The 17,913-nt window shown below is 42.3% G+C and overlaps 1 protein-coding gene across 1 annotated transcript in view; it reads right to left on the bottom strand.

The window, feature by feature from the left end:
• The window catches only part of LOC126334985 (ATP-binding cassette sub-family C member 4-like), a 378,851-nt gene extending 362,379 nt beyond the window's left edge, over positions 1-16,472 (bottom strand). The window contains exon 1 of the mRNA XM_049997794.1: positions 16,296-16,472. Coding sequence (XP_049853751.1) covers positions 16,296-16,369 — 74 coding nt within the window. The 5' untranslated portion in view covers positions 16,370-16,472. The remainder of the gene's footprint in view (positions 1-16,295) is intronic.
• Between the last annotated feature and the right edge of the window lie 1,441 nt (positions 16,473-17,913).

Genomic DNA, 17,913 nt, shown 5'->3' with positions numbered 1-17,913 from the left:
TACCCATCTAATCTTCAGCATTCTTCTGTAGCACCACATTTCGAAAGCTTCTATTCTCTTCTTGTCCAAACTATTTATCGTCCATATTTCACTTCCATACATGGCTACACTCCATACAAATACTTTCAGAAACGACTTCCTGATACATAAATCTATATTCGATGTTAAAAAATGTCTCTTCTTCAGAAACGCTTTCCTTGCCATTGCCAGTCTACATTTTACATCCTCTCTACTTCGACCATCATCAGTTATTTTACTTGATAAATAGCAAAACTCCTTTACTACTTTAAGTGTCTCATTTCTTAATCTAATTCCCTCAGCATCACCCGATTTAATTTGACTACATTCCATTATCCTCGTTTTGCTTCTGTTGATGTTCATCTTATATCCTCCTTTCAAGACACTCCATTCCGTTCAACTGCTCTTCCATGTCCTTTGTTGTCTCTGACAGAATTACAATGTCATCGGCGAACCTCAAAGTTTTCACTTCTTCTCCATGAATTTTAATTCCTACTCCGAATTTTTCTTTTGTTTCCTTTACTGCTTGCTCAATATAAAGATTGAATAACATCGGGGAGAGGCTACAACCCTGTCTCACTCCTTTCCCAACCACTGCTTCCCTTTCATGTCCCTCGACTCTTATGACTGCCATCTGGTTTCTGTACAAATTCTAAATAGCCTTTCGCTCCCTGTATTTTACCCCTGCCACCTTCAGAATTTGAAAGAGAGTATTCCAGTTAACATTGTTAAAAGCTTTCTCTGAGTCTACAAATGCTAGAAACGTAGGTTTGCCTTTTCTTAATCTTTCTTCTAAGATAAGTCGTAAGGTTAGTATTGCCTCACGTGTTCCAACATTTCTACGGAATCCAAACTGATCTTCCCCGAGGTCCGCTTCTACCAGTTTTTCCATTCATCTGTAAAGAATTCGCGTTCGTATTTTGCAGCTGTGACTTATTAAACTGATAGTTCGGTAATTTTCACATCTGTCAACACCTGCTTTCTTTGGGATTGGAATTATTATTTTCCCTAATTCGCGTAATATTCTTCAACTCAATGAATGTCTCGTACTACACACTTTTAAAATAGCCTATGTTCTCCCTCACGCTTCAAGCTATCCTCACACCAAATTTCATCGAAATCAGTCCAGTGGGTTGGTCATGAAAACATAACGGACAGATTTACATTCCTATTTATGGTATTAGTAGGGGTAAAACTACCAATTACGACATCTACATCTACATCTACATCCATACTCCGCAAGCCACCTGACGGTGTGTGGCGGAGGGTACCCTGAGTACCTCTATCGGTTCTCCCTTCTATTCCAGTCTCGTATTGTACGTGGAAAGAAGGATTGTCGGTATGCTTCTGTGTGGGCTCTAATCTCTCTGATTTTATCCTCATGGTCTCTTCGCGAGATATACGTAGGAGGGAGCAATATACTGCTTGACTCTTCGGTGAAGGTATGTTCTCGAAACTTTAACAAAAGCCCGTACCGAGCTACTGAGCGTCTCTCCTGCAGAGTCTTCCACTGGAGTTTATCTATCATCTCCGTAACGCTTTCGCAATTACTAAATGATCCTGTAACGAAGCGCGCTGCTCTCCGTTGGATCTTCTCTAACTCCTCTGTCAACCCTACCTGGTGCGGATCCCACACTGCTGAGCAGTATTCAAGCATTGGGCGAACAAGCGTACTGTAACCTACTTCCTTTGTTGTCGGATTGCATTTCCTTAGGATTCTTCCAATGAATCTCAGTCTGGCATCTGCTTTACCGACGATCAACTTTATATGATCATTCCATTTTAAATCACTCCTAATGCGTACTCCCAGATAATTTATGGAATTAACTGCTTCCAGTTGCTGACCTGCTATTTTATAGCTAAATGATAAGGGACCTATCTTTCTATGTATTCGCATCACATTACACTTGTCTACATTGAGATTCAATTGCCATTCCGTGCACCATGCGTCAATTCGCTGCAGATCCTCCTGCATTTCAGTACAATTTTCCATTGTTGCAACCTCTCGATACACCACAGCATCATCTGCAAAAAGCCTCAGTGAACTTCCGATGTCATGCACCAGGTCATTCATGTATATTGTGAATAGCAACGGTCCTATGACACTCCCCTGCGGCACACCTGAAATCACTCTTACTTCGGAAGACTTCTCTCCATTGAGAATGACATGCTGCGTTCTGTTATCTAGGAACTCCTCAATCCAATCACACCATTGATCTGATAGTCCGTATGCTCTTACTTTGTTCATTAAACGACTGTGGGGAACTGTGTCAAACGCTTTGCGGAAGTCAAGAAACACGGCATCTACCTGTGAACCCGTGTCTAAGGCCCTCTGAGTCTCGTGGACGAATAGCGCGAGCTGGGTTTCACACGACCGTCTTTTTCGAAACCCATGCTGATTCCTACAGAGTAGATTTCTAGTCTCCAGAAAAGACATTATACTCGAACATAATCTTTTTGCCCGTGCTCCAGCTTGATGAAATTAAACTTATAGTGTGCCACAAGCCACGCTGAAGTCGCCTGTGGTAGCCACATGGAAATTCGTCCAGCAGTTTTGGAGAAACGTGTTCAAGCAGCGAGATACACTCCAGTTTTACAGATTATTATTAGTCTAGATGGGTGTATTTTTTCATATTTTACCCTTTAATGCGTCGTTTATTGTATTAAGAATTAATGTTGTAGACGATATTATGAGTCATAGATGTCTGGAAGACTACTAAAAAAATAGATTTTATTATTGAGAAAATTTTTTTTATTACGAGCCTAAAGTTGGTATATTTGATCAAGAGAACAGTACGTTTGATACAGTTGTGCCAATCAACAAACTTTGTTCGTAATATAACACTATAGTATTTATTTTGGGTAGCATAAAGCAGACATGACAAGTAGTACGTTAAGAAAAGACAGCGATAGTTTTGCGAGTATATAAATTTACCTAGGGAAAGTCATAAGCAGAAGCAGTGTATCAGTGAAGTGCTCTATCCCAAAGTTGCCAGTTACTTGGAACGTGTGGCGAGGGACACAGTTTTCCGTCCCTCTCTGCGCAGAACGTATCATGCATCCGCCTTCTTACGTGCGCATTGCTAGCAGGCATCACTGCAAGCCATGCTGGTTGGCCTCATCTACGTTTCGTGAAATTTTCGTGCGTCCTGTACTAGTATCGAGAGCATCGTACTCTATACAGACGCTCTGTATGCAACCATAGAAGGGACACCATATACAGTTTTCAGCATACTTTGAAGTCATATCCCTGACTTTTGTGTCACGATATTGACAGGACACCTTTTAGAGTATGTATTGTTTCGTGTATCCCAAAGATGCCTTAACGTACAGATATAAGTGTACTTCGCATGCTGCGTAAGAACAGTGCAGTATGTTACAGAGTGCATACAATTACTGAATTTTTTACTCGCGAGAGTATTTCAGTAGTTTCGCTGGAACCTGCCCCTGGAGATGAGTATTTTACTACCCCCTGGGACGTCCCACGATATAAAATTTATATTTAAAGGCGAATCTAAACGTAATAGCAACTTGTATCTTATCAACAGTTAACCTTTCTGACATTTACAGCTACATCTATACTCTGCAAGCCGTCTTACGGTGTGTAGCGGAGGATACGTTGTGTCCAACTGTCACTTGCCCCTCTTCCTGTTCCATTTGCGAATAATTCACGGAAAGAAAGAAAGAAAGTAATCCCCCGTGCGCGCTCGAATCTCTTTAACTTTGCCTTCCTGGTCTTCTCGCGAGATACGCGTTGGAGGAAGCAATTTTTTGGTTGACTGTTACATATATACTACACCGACTTGTGATCCAAGCAGAGTGTCACTGAATCTCAAACTTCCTAGAACTCGCCCGACAAAACCGAGCCCTCCATTTGCATTCTAGACAACTTATTTCATGAGCGCAATTCATTTTTATAGCTTCACAGTGTTACGTCAAGACAAAGAGTTCAAAATTGACCAGTAATATTGCAATCTGAAATTATTAAATCTTTTCTCGACTATATTCGAATAACTGGGTGAAATAAGTTACTAACCTGAAAATTAAGCGAATATAAATTGACATAACGTTAACCTAATCACCATAATAAACCTTGTGATATATGAAACTGTCCTGAAGTTTACAGGGTGTCAGTGAAGCACCCTGTAGCTGCTGGTTCTATGACACATTCATATCTTATTGGCTACTTGTTTTTTAGATTTGAATTTCATAACATCCTTGAGTTAAAGACCAGATGCTACGAAATGCCAGTTACATAACTGCTGATGTTATTATCTCGAATTCGGACCTTGTGGTGTATTAACTGAAGGACTTTTTTCTCGACTTTAACTGTATTTAAGGGTCCTAGTTATAACTGGGATATGGGTTTACAGGGTGCAGTGCTATGTGCCATGTGCTATGTGTGCATTCACATGAATCGTTATGAAAGCCACAGCACAGTGTTGGCACGTTTCTTATACCTCTAAATGGCACAGACACGGCCGTCAAACTTAACGTCGCCATCCAATAAGTGGATCATCATCTAGGACCTATCGTTCCTCACTTCCCCTCCGATGTTAGGTCCCATAGTGCTCAGAGCCATTTGAACCTTCACTTCCTAAGACACTACAGAGAAGTTAGGTATTTAACCCTGCATTGCTACTGGTGGGTCTCCCGGCCCCTGACTTGTGTGAGCGATTCGTTTTCGTTTGGTTCACAGCACTGCACACGAGCAGCGTTCCTCGTAGCTTCCATCTGTGCCATTTGCTCGTCAAGTGACGGCGGAAGTCCACTGTCTAGGAGTGCTTGTAGCGTGTTTGGGTCTGCCAGACCGACCATAGGAAGTAGGTAAGTACTTGTTGGGGCTATAAGACCCAGAGGTGCAATGATGGTATCGTTTGTCCCAACACAAATACGTTTGTAGTGCACACGTCAGCATATCAACCGACCTCTCAAAAGATCTGTCTACAGACTGGCGGGTTTCGAAAAGCAAGACCATGGAAGTGTGAACTAGAATACGGTGCCTTAGAGAGAGGACGGTGCTATGGGTGTAAATATAGCAGAAAGCAATATATTTGTTATAAATGCTATAAGTTTGTGTGACTCAAAAAAACGCTCAAGTTTATTTTGTAAATACTGCATGTAGTGGCGTGGTGTGGTAAAACATGTGGAAACAGTACGTTCAAAAGACATTGTGGAGACTCTTCGTTTACTTACAACGTTTTCGTACATGTTTTCTACTCATCTGTTCATACCTGAGTTTGGTTTTCGTAGCTTTCATTGTTCTACTTCGTGTGCTATGACACACGACAGTCACATTGTGTAACCATTTTTGTACTGTAAGGTACGTAAACGTTAGAATCACTAATTTGCTTACGTAGTAATGAAAGACAACAATTTACTCAATCCCAAAGCAAAATGTGTTTATTTACTTAATCTAGACAGCATCCGTGAATGTGAAACCCTTTTGTGTTCCCTATCGTTAACAAATGAGACTGATACGCACGCTGGGTCTGTGAGACCCCTCGTAGCAACGCTGGTACAAACGAACACAGTAGCAAGCAACGCAGGGTTAATCAAGGACATTAGCGCACAGGCACGGGAAGACATTTATTCCAGCACGACTTGAGGTGGCTGCCTGTGGATCAAGCATCACAGTATTAATGTGCATTATCTACGTCAGCTGTGTAGGAAGATATAATTGCATCCATACAGAATTACATAACAACGCTGCGTCAAAATGATACACTTAACACACGCTGAAACTTCCTGGCAGATTAAAACTGTGTGCCGGACCGACACTCGAACTCGGGACCTTTGCCATCCGCGGGCAAGCGTATAGCGGGATCACTCAAAACATCATTTCATACGAACATAAGGAGAGAAAATCTGCAAATCGTCTAGCTCCTTCGTGTGAAACTCAGCTCAATGGAGCATATTTATAGATAAGAAAATATGCGAGATGCGAGTTCTTTAACAGCGTATCGGTATGCTGTCCCCGTTCTAGTTTGTTATCCTCTTGAACACCACGGAATTTCACACTGAGGCTTTCACTCACTGGATGGCCATCAATTTTGGTCACTGACACCAGCTAGACATTTTTATTTCTCTCAAACTGTGCGAGTACAATCTTCCATATGATAAAACTGATGCTCTGAACCAGTGGTAAGTTTGTTCAGCTATCATCTTGCCTGTGTTTGGTATGGATGAGTTTGAATACTTGATTTATGTGTTTGCGCAATTATCAGACATTATCTTTGTGAAGATTGCTTTAAAGTAAGTGTGGGCTAGGAACAGAAGTCGTTCCTGTACTGAAACTTGTGGACTCGATATCTTATGTTTCATCAATTTTGATTTGGTTTATTTCCCATAGTACAGTTTGTCAGCGTGACCGTCAGCTTTCTGTTGCGAAGAAAAGGCTCTATCCACGGAAACGGGACGTCATTAACGCCATAACAGCTACTCAAGTAGAATTTTTGGTTTATATTCTATTCACAGGAATCAGTTACTGAAACCACACTGGAAATCCGTTAACTGCGTTGTTCACAGAATAGTGTGACTTTTAAAAACTGAGAAGTAACAGCTTGTTTCATGATCCCTATTCTTGTCGATGCGTATTACAACTACACACTTAAGAAAGTCAGAAAAATGCCTAGTCGCTAACTGTTTACACAGATCGGACAAAAAAAGGGGGGGGGGAATCAGGAGGGGAGATATTTCAAGTCGGCGTATATTTGCTATCGTAGCCAGCAATCTACTGATCTACTGAGACACAAAATAACGTAGTACTCCATCTCTGAATTGTCTGTTTATGATAACTGACACATGTAATGTGTATACATTTTGAAAATTCAAAAATGATTCAAATGGCTCTGAGCGCTATGGGACTTAACTTCTGAGGTCATCAGTCCCCTAGAACTTAGAACTACTTAAATCCAACTAACCTAAGGACATCACACACATCCATGCCCGAGGTACGATTCGAACCTGCGACCATAGCGGTCGCGCAGTTCCGGACTGAAGCGCCTAGAACCGCTCGGCCACTACGGCCGGCTGCGGTTTGAAAAACAATAGTAGTAAGTGAAGAGTATCTTTGTTGCTATTCACCTGTTCCATGCAAGCACTTACATAACTGTAATTTTGGAGTTAACAATTTTATATTCGCGTCCTACTACCGCACATTGGCACAGGTTGTCCATCGAATCACACATGTGAAATCAACTTTCATGACACATGAACTTCCATTCCCCCCCAACCCTAGCGCCCCGCCTGATGCCTGAATTATGAAACTCCGAAGTGCATCATGGAATCATAAACAGAATAACCGGTTGCCTTCAGAGGCAGTTTAATAATTTTCACAACGTCCTTAGGGACAGTCAACCTGAAACTATAACTGTCTGTTGTAGTTAAGGAAAGACATGGAGCAACTGCAGCAGTTGCTTCTAGTGTCTTGCTGACAGCTTGCGAAATGTGTATCAGTACGAACTGGATCGTACCCTGGCAACTCAGTGCGGACACAATCGGGGTGTTTTGTACTGCCTCGTCCAGACGCATTCCATCCAGGAAGATTTTCGCGGTGCTCCTGTCGTGCGGCCGTAGCGTCAGCTGTCTTAAATATAGTGGCCGTGGCGACCGCGCACCCTACATAGGCGAGACTCGGTGGTAACCAACCTCAACCGGTTCGCACTAGGTCCGCGCTTCCTCGGAAGCCAACCGCGCCGCCCGCTGCCGGCCGCAGCGCCGCGCGTGCAGCCAGCGGGCGCAAACGCCGCCTCAATCCTTTGTGCGCCGGCCGCTGCACGCGGGATTTCTACCCACCTCGGCACGCAGGTGTAACCACAGACCCAACTGGCTGTCCACTGACCACGATAATACTATGAAAAGAGAGGCAGTGCCCCATTTCTCCTAGCAGAGTGAGGCACTGAGGCTTATCTGCAACTGCTCCAGACTGATACAAGGTCGCGTCGGTAAATCAGGCCAAGTTCGCCGTATGGTTCCTCAGCGTTTTTCTACGATGAAGGAAGGGGCAAATGAGCCACTATTCACGTTGGAAATTGTCAGATTAGGCCTTCTACGATCAGGGTGTTGATGATGGAAAGATGTTTTTCAGTTCGATGACTGGTTTGATTTATCTCTCCTCGTTAGTCTATGTTCTGCGGGCTTCTTCATCTCTACGTAACTACCGCAGCTTACATACATTTTAACCTTCTTACTGTAGTCAAGACCTCGTCTCTTTCTACAATTTTTACTCCATAACCAAATTGCCTATTCTTTGATGCCTCAGAAAGTGTCCTATAACCGATCCCTTCTTTTGGTTACGTTGCCCCATAAATTATTTTTCTCCACAATCCGATTCAGTACCTCATCATGAGCCGTCAGGTCTACCCATCCAGGCTTCATCATTTTTCTGTAGAGCCATATTTTTTAAAGTGTTTATAGTCTAGGTTTCATTTCCGTAGAGTTAAAAATGGTGCAAATGGCTCTGAGCATTATGGGACTTAACTGCTTAGGTCATCAGTCCCCTAGAACTTAGAACTCTGAAACCTAAGGACATCACACACAGCCACGCCCGAGGCAGGTTGCGAACTTGCGAACGTAGCGGTCGCGCTGTTCCAGACTGTAGTGCCTAGAACCGCTCGGCCACTCCGGCCGGCCTTCCTTAGAGTGCTACACTCTATATAAATACCTTCAGAAAAGACTTCCTAACACTTAAATTTGTTTTCGATGTTAACAAATTTTTCTTTTGCAGAAACACTTTTGTTGCTAAGCCAGTATCCACCCTACTTCGGCCATCGTCACTAATTTTGCTGCTCAAATAACAAAATTCGTCTCCTGTTTGTGCGTCCCGTTTCCTAATCCAATCGCCTCAGCATCGGCTGATTTAATTCGACTTTATTTCATTACTCTTGCTTTTCTTTTGTTGATCATCCTATAACCTCTTTTCGAGACACTTTGGCGCAGTTATAATACAATCGACTTGTAAACCTCAAAATTTTCTTTTCTTCTTCCTGAATTTTAATTTTCTATCCAAATTTGTCTTTAGTTTATTTCACAGCTTGCTCAGTGTAAGGATTGGAAATCTTCGGGGATAGGCTACAGCCCTACCTTAATTACCTTTTCGACCACTTCTTCCCTTTCATGTCCTCAGACTATTATGACTGCAATTTGGTTTCTGTATAAGTTGTAGATCACCTTTCGGTCCCCGTATTTATCCCTGCTACGTTCAGAATTGCAAAGAGATTAGAACTACGATAATACGGTGGTCTTTATAAACAGACTTTTTTCCCGTTAAAAAGTATTTCTCTAAATTTTAAGAGAGCCTTCCACCCTGATCCAAAGTAGTAGACAAAAAATTTATTTAATTTACCTCAGGTTTTCGCGAGTGATTTCTGTACACACGGCCTAAGCTGCATTGAAACAGATTTTTTCAAAAGTAGATGTGTGGAATAAATTTGTTTCTGAAGCACTGTGGCCTTTCTTTACATGGGTTTTTGACAATTACAAGCTGTTCTTACTGTCAGCCTTTGATGGATTCTTCAAAGAAATTCATCCGGCTGGTAGGTCTCGAACTCATGACCTTACAAAACGGCGAGACAACCTAAACTTTAACGTCATATTCTCCATTATCACAAGCTTTATATTCATATGCTATTGTCCCCAAAACTGAAATTGCTTCTAAGGAATTTAATAACGAACATATGCGATGTATTGTAGTCGATTCTTCTTTTAATTCCAAAAGCGGGATTCAAAGTAGACAGAGTCGCTGCGACCAGCTTTAATCTTACGTTTTAATCTTATTACGAACGTTACTGATAGTGACTACTTTCATCTCAGAACGATCCTTATCACATTTCTATACACACAGGTCTGCAATGAGTACAATCTAATTCCCGCTTGGTTTCCGAACTTCTGTAAGCCTCCAGTGATGAGACTAAAGCTCAGAGCACATCGCTAAGTAACAAGGAGTGGTCGATGATTGTTGATAGGTGTATTCCAGCTGTATTGTATCATTGTGTAAACATTCATTCCAGTTTTACGTGTGAGTCAGGTTCTAAACAATAGACCAAATTACTCGTTCTAGTATTAGCATTTCTTTTATTGGACGCCCTTGGCGCCGAAACGCCAGACCTTAAAAATACTTCGTCGTGATTTAAGGTGAGGATCTGAGACACGTATAATCACCTCATTTTCAGGTAGGAAAGCGACCGGAAAGAATTGATTAAATTAGGAAAGAACTAAAGCATACAAATTAAACTATTTTTTCTTATTCTTCCAGTAGGGAAAAGCAAGTCACACTTTTAAAGATATTAGTATATCATTCTAGGATTCCACACTTGCCAAAACTTTATGTTTTCTTTTTTAGGCTTAAAATATCATTGAATGCTACGTCATTAGAGACAAAAGGTCTCAGAGTTTAGACGCATCGGGGAATATGAGGACTATGCTCTAGATTACGCTTACACGACCACCCACCCATTTAGAGTAAACGGCCCTGAAAATATAAAAGTGATTGAAATATTCCGTGTTTTACATAAAGCGAAAGTCACTTTTATGAAAGAGTGATATCTAGTTTTACTGCGAAGGAATTCACATATACGTCCATATCATCAGGTAACTGAGGCACCGATGACTGTAAGTGCGTTGAACTTGTATTTATTTTGGTATAAGCACATGCTTGTGTAACAGCAAATATTTTACATCCGATGTAAAACATTGTAAATGAATGTATCTAGTGATAGTTTATTACCGAAAAATATCTCGAACATATAAGAAGGGGTGCAACAGTGAGACGACTCCGTTCCTTTCTGTTAGGCCAGTTCCAGACATTGGAAAGATCTTTTCAAGCGTTTCCATATCGCGCGTGTAAAGTTGACTCTACTAGTGACTGCTGACGTTTGTGCAGCTGTTCAAAACAGAACTCCCTTGGTGAGTTTTAAGGTATGTAGGTACAGCATAGCGCTAGCGTTAAAAAATAATAAAAGACGTCAGCAGATCGATATCTGATTCCGCTAGCAAAACTGTTCAATCGTGGAGTTGTAGAAACAGTTAACAGGAACTAAACTTCAACCGAGTGTCCCTTCCAGACATTGAAATGCACTCTGGTATTGATCCATTCCACCAGCTCCACCCTGTTCCCTCCCTGTGCTACCCCACACTGGGAAGCCCCAGCTCCTACGTCTTTCCCTCTCCATACCATGGGCCGGCTCACACCCCAGCCCTCGATTGTATTTCTGTCCCCTACCATCCACTCCCCATAATTACCCTCACGTCTTCTTTGCCCGCCTCACTGTCTTGTCTGCTGCTGCCAAGCCAGACCGCTACTCTTTTGCTCCTGGAGTACCAGTTATTCTTCGAGTTATCCTGTCCTGTTGACACATAATGTGAAACCGAATATAGCACTGTACTAATTTGGCACAATTCTATCGAAAAACCACATAGAAATGCACATGTTTGTGAGTAGAAACAAACAGACGCTTTCTGTTGACGTTGGGAGTCGTATGAACACGAGATAGCAGTATTTGCTTGGGCTGAATCCTTCTATGCGTTGCAAAAAAGAAATTGCAAGTATCTGCGGAAACACCGACAAAAAATTCAGCTGTCGAGTCTTAGAAGAGACATCCGGTATATAAAAGAAATATTTATTATTTCGTTCGTTTCGACCCTTTAGGATCACGGATCACATGTTCAGTACGTCTTCTTTCTTATCGTTCTATTGCTCTCCTTCGTTCTCTTGCTCTCCTTTCGTGCTCTTGCTCCTCCTGAATCTCCCTGCTTCCGTGATCTTAATTTCAATTCTGGCATCAGTCCACATGCGGGCTTCCACTGTATTCCTTTAGCTGTATCTATCCTGCACTACTGCGTACGGATTGTTCTCGCGTATTCCAATCCTACTGACACTTTTATCCCGTTGTTACCTGTTAGTCATGTTGCGTCCCGTACCTTCTTGGCCAACGTGCTGTCGTCCGTCCTTTGAAAATCTCAGTCTTTCGTATCATGCTTGAAACTGGTTCCAAATTCTGATAGAGTTCCTGAGTTGATCTACAAATCGAGACTTCTTGTTTTTTCGTACCTGAGATGTTTCTCAAGATCTTTCGGCATAAATGATGTGGAGGCTGTGACAGGAACGAAGGTGCAGCGTCTCTGCTCCAGAGGAGCGGGTGCAAAACGCACAGGTTCACGGATTACGCCTTAGGTCTGTTTCGACTGGCGGACCCCCGCCTGCAAGACAGTACGAGGAGCGGTCTATGATCGTGGAACATATGATCAGCAAGTCGCCAATACTTCCAGCCGTTATTGCCAGCCCTGGTGAATCCTGATGATGACACTGCTTCTTTAGTCAAGCAGCTTCTCATTTGGCCTCGCAAGGGCTGAGCGGATCCCTACTAGACCTCCCTACCTCAGAAAAAATCTGAGGAAGTACCAGGAATCGAACGTCACTCCTTTCACACCGAAGCCAGCGGCGCTAACCATTCAGTTACGGACGAAACAAAAATAAAAAACACAGCTGAATTTTAAGTTTTTTCGGAGATTTTCTCCTTCAACAGGTGGCAGTTTCGGTGTTTCGTTCAGGTGAATTGCTCCTGAGAAAGCAATGACATCGAAACATCTGCAACTTCGTTGTGTACTTTCATCGACGAAAGTACAACGCAAAGGTGCATAAAACTGCAGCTAGTTCGATATCAGTGCATTTCTCAAGAGGAAAGTAGGCATTAAAGATGAACAGTAATGCGGATATTTCGACGTCGTTAGTTTTCTAGGAGCAATATATATGAAGTAAACACCGAAACTGCCGCTTGATGAGTAAGCAAAACCTCCCGCAAATAAATAACTTAAAACTTAGTGACTGGTTTCGTTCTGTTATTATTTATATTTTAAAAAGGCAAATGTGGAAACAGCCTGCCAAACCTGCGTACATGTATAGACCAATATATGCCATCACAGATGACACAAGACAGAAGGTGATTACAAAAATACACATCTACTCTTTCACAAATATTCTCCAACATCAGTCCACAATGCACTGTGTAGGGTACATTCTACTATTATTTGTCAATTCCCTCCATGTTCCAGACGCAAATAAAGCACAGGGGAAATAACTGCTTGCTTTCAATAATATAAATAAGAGAAGCAGCAATATTGTTTTAAACTTGTCCAGTACCTTTTGATGAAAATAATGTTGTCTTTCTTCTGCAGATTTCCAATTAAAGTCCTTGAGTATCTCTATAATTTTTGTATTGACAGGTGGATATGTCCAAGTCAGACAGTACACTTCCATATTCTTTCAATTTCGTCTTACCACACAACGAGGTGAGTATCTCAGACATTGCAAAGTACTCTGAAATAAGTCTCGAAAGTGCTGTGGCTCAAATGGCTCTGAGCACTATGGGACTTAAATTCTGAAGTCATCAGTCCCCTAGAACTTAGAACTACTTAAACCTAACTAACGTAAGGACATCACATACATCCATGCTCGAAGCAGGATTCGAACCTGCGACCGTAGCTGTCGCGCGGTTCCAGACTGTAGCGCCTAGAACCGATCGGCCGAAAATGCTGTGGATCTAAATACATTTACAGATGTGCTACGTGTTCTCAGAGCTCTTCTACTTAATCAAGGTTGTCAATTTACTTTTCCTAAAATCGGCTGAGTTCATTTGTCCTACTTTATATTGCCACGCAAAGTAACCCGCTCACATTTAATCAGAATGACTCAGACCGACATCATACCACTAACGTTAGAATCCGAAGCTCCGGGCCGGCCGCGGTGGGCGCTCAGTCCGGAACCGCGCGACTGCTACGGTCGCAGGTTCGAATCCTGCCTCGGGCATGGATGTGTGTGATGTCCTTAGGTTAGTTAGGTTTAAGTAGTTCTAAGTTCTAGGGGACTGATGACCACAGATGTTAAGTCCCATAGTGCTCAGAGCCATTTGAACCATTTTTTGAACCAAAGCTCCGGATTCATCTTTTTACAGTAATTAGGAGTATTTCATAAACATATACAAATGTTTTATATTTGAAGTATATTGTTAACATACTTGCAGCGCTGGTTATCTATTAGAATCCACATGGGGCGTGGAGGGTTGGAACAACAGTAAAGAAACAAAATTGGCATATTTGTCGTAGTCAAAGAAGTTAGAGAAAGTGTGACCAGTAAAACCGGTTGCTTTTGTCGGGAGACGGAATGTGAAACAGCAGTAAGGGTGCAATGCTGCCCTTAGCCTGTACGCAGCGGCTGCGAGTCGCAGAGCAGTGAATGCGTGGGCGGGCGCGCCTGTCTGCATAGTGAACGCGCACCGCTACGATTCGCCCATTCACTGCCACCGAGCGCTGCGAGAGACGAACAGCTGCCTCACGCGATGCTCGCCCTTCGCTCTCCATCCTGTGTGCTACAGCTAGCTAGCACAGCACATGCCAACAACCATAGAGACTAACGTACAGCAAGTTACTGCATATAAAGGAAAGAACACGTGGCTAATACGATAAAACTGAGGTCCACAGTAATGTTTTTAAGCGCGGATGAGGAACGAATGACCGTTTTAGACTGTGCTACTTGCCAGAAATAATAGTCAGATAGTTGCAGCAACTAGTAATTAAACGTATTTTTTATTATTTCTTCGTTTATTCGATGAAAATCTTATTCCTAGCGAAACAGTCATTCAATTAAATTGCCCACTTTTCAAAAGAAAATTCTGAGTCGATCGGTATTTAAAATTGACAAATGATGCATTACCATTTCTTCGCCAAAACGCTGATCATAAGGGCATCGGTGATCTCATGGTGAACTAATAGCAACAGTTGATCAGAAGTTTCAGTTAACATTTGTAATGATTTGAACTCTATAAGAAATACAAGTGTGCAGTTGTTGCCTATACTTTAATCGAAGACGACTTTTCTTTTTTACGGGAAGTGTTTCTACCTTTAAGGCTGCATGGAAGTAATTAAGTAAAGATGAAATTGTATCGCATTCAAAAATTCTAGCTTTTATAAGACATAACGGAAAATTAAATATTTATTGAATCGCCCGATGTTCAACAAAATTGATTTAAAAGCAACTGGTTGTTTTTTATAAGGTGACGTGCAATTCGATCGTTTTCATTGAGAATGGGTCATCAGCTGGAATGAATAATTCTATACATGATTTAGTCCCGCCAGCAGCTGATTTCTTCTTTTTTTTAGTACTATTGGACAATTTCCGTCATTGGACCATGATCAAGTTCGTACAAAAAATTCATGGGTGTCCATTACACCATGCCTGTGTCCAGGCGCATCGATAAAATTTTGTAAAGATTCTCGACTATAGTCTAATGACAGAAGCTGTACAATAGCACAACGAGTAAATGAAGAAAATGACAACTGCAGTTGGCTTTAAATCATTTAATTGTGACACACAGTTGTTGTGCAAAATATAATTTTTCAAAAACGTGTGTAGGAGCTGTAAATCGTCGCCTCCTTAAGATGAAAATTAATTCATTTTTAGTGTTTTTGCACAGCGCAACACAAGGTTAGACGCATCTTGATTTCGTGTTGCCTGTTGTAGACTAAGTTTCAAAGACGTTATATGAGAGGGAAAGAAAAGGAATGAAATTGTTTCGATGCTGACTCTTTGTCAATCTTGTCCAGATATTGTTCCGGAAGCACGGAAAACGGACTTAAATGAAGTACACATTTCTTTTATGTTGCACTACTTAGGTGAAGTACGCGATTGTAACAACCGAACCAAAATCTTTACTCCACAAACACCAGTAATTTACGACCACTGACCGGTAGACAACAGAACTTGTCGAGCAAACCCCACACTTAAAACATAATTTCCACCCCACCCCCCTCTTTTTTTCTTGTTGCTGCACTCCGTAAACGAAGAGAGCAAATAGGTCTAACGCTACTTTGAGCCACGACCCGCTTCTCATGACAATGAGGCACGTGCAATATGTCTGATACTCGGGAAGGTATCGTTATCCTCCAACTTCATAGAGCGCATTCTTTTAAAACCATGCACACAAACATTTCACCTTAAACCAATAAGTCTTGAAGCTGTCAGATGTTACTGAATGCCACATTCTAAACTGTCCCAGTATTGCATTGCGGTCAAAGAGTCCCAATGCATGCATTATTATGGAAAAATAAAAGACCCAAAAAATAAAAATAAATGATAAAATTATAAGCCGTTCATTATTCTCAACCTGCAACGTTAGGGAGCTTCAGAAAAAAAAAAATCAGAATTTGAAGAAGTATCACCGCGGCATTGGGGGTTTGGCGTCTGTCGTTGCCGGAGGGGTAGAGAGACGCGAGCGTGTACTCACCACATATACAGCCTGGACACGGGGTTGGCGGTCAGCCGGGGGTTGGGCTCGCTTCGGTACGTCTTGGAGTCCATTCTAGTAGCGGTCGGCTCGCGGCTCCCCTCTCATCGCAGTCCTGTCACACGCCTCGGCCGCACCTCGCGCCACCAGCTCGCATCGAGCACTGCCGCCGACCGGGCGCGCGCACGCTTATATTCGCCCCTCTTATCTCCCCCGCCACAATGTCCTTTCTGCCGAAGTGCCGCCAGCAATTTGCACGACCTTATTGACGCTCTCCGTTGGTCATCAGCTGACGCTGGCGTACACGCACAGCTTCCTTCGCGCACCTGCTTAGCATTTATTTCACCACTTTATACAGTAATCATCCACCTGCCTCAAAGTCGCAGAAGAAACAAGAAGCTCATTTAGTGTACACTAGGTATTTTCTCAAATATGTAATTGAAAGTTTCTCAACGGGCGACATCAGAATAATGTATTAGGTTGGTGCATAAATTCGTAGCGTTTTTCCGTAAGTTTAATAAACTCGACAGATAACATAACAGAGACGCTAGTTATCAAGAATACATTCTCCTTCACTAATTACAACAGTCTGGCAACACTGGGGTACCTCTGGTTCCGCGACGGTAGAAATCATGTGGTTTTGAGGCGAAGAAGAACCCATGTTCGAAAGGCATTTTCATCCAGAAAGAGAGTTCCTTGAAGGTTGTTCGATAGAGAGCGGAAAAGACGAGAATCTGAGAGCGCAAGATCAGATGAATAAGGCTGGGTGAGGTATGACTCCCCAACGTAACTCCTGTATAGTGTTTTTGTCTGTCTAGCAGAATGTGGGCAGGCGTTATCGTGGAGTAGCATCACTTTACGCAGTCTTTCTGGTCGTTGTTAGTGGACTGAGTCCGCAAGACGTCTGAATTGTTGGCAATAAATGACAGGAGCGATGGTTACACCTCGAGAAAGCAATTCGTAATACACACACCGTCGCTGTTCCACCAGATGCACAACATCTGTTTTGTATGTGCGCAGGTATTATTACCGGGAGCTATTGCTTTCTTTGGGCTCAGCCATTCCCGTATTTTCCTTACGTTTTCATAAAGACACAATTTGTAGTCACCAGTAACAATACAACATGGGAATGATCTGTTGTGTTCACGATCCAGTTGATGACGAGCAGTCAAAGATGCACATGTAGCCACCCACCGATTCTTGTGATTTTGGCTTAGAGCATGCGGTACCCATACTTCCGATTTTTTAACCTTCCCTATTACATGCAAAAGTCGCACGTGATGGAATGATCGCAGTCCATTGCATTTACCAGGTGTCGAGTCCACTGATGTGGATCGTTGTGGATTAATGCATTTAAATGATCATCATATCCTGAAGATCTTACTGAAAATGGAGAGTCACTAATATCAAAACGATCCTCCCTAAAACGAGAAAACCATTTGCTTGTCTTGTTGTGTCCAGTGGCCTTACCCCCATAAACGGCGCAAATGTCTCTGGCTTCCTCCGCTGCCGCCATCCCTATATGTCGGAAATGTTTAATTCCTCCATTTGGCTCTCCATTTGTCCATAGCGCCACTCACTATCTTCAAATGACAAAATGACAATGTGTAAACGCAAA

This window comes from Schistocerca gregaria, chromosome 2 (assembly GCF_023897955.1).
Source record: "Schistocerca gregaria isolate iqSchGreg1 chromosome 2, iqSchGreg1.2, whole genome shotgun sequence".
In the NCBI taxonomy this organism is placed as follows: Eukaryota; Metazoa; Arthropoda; class Insecta; order Orthoptera; family Acrididae; genus Schistocerca; species Schistocerca gregaria.
This window is presented reverse-complemented; position numbering and strand designations above follow the sequence as displayed.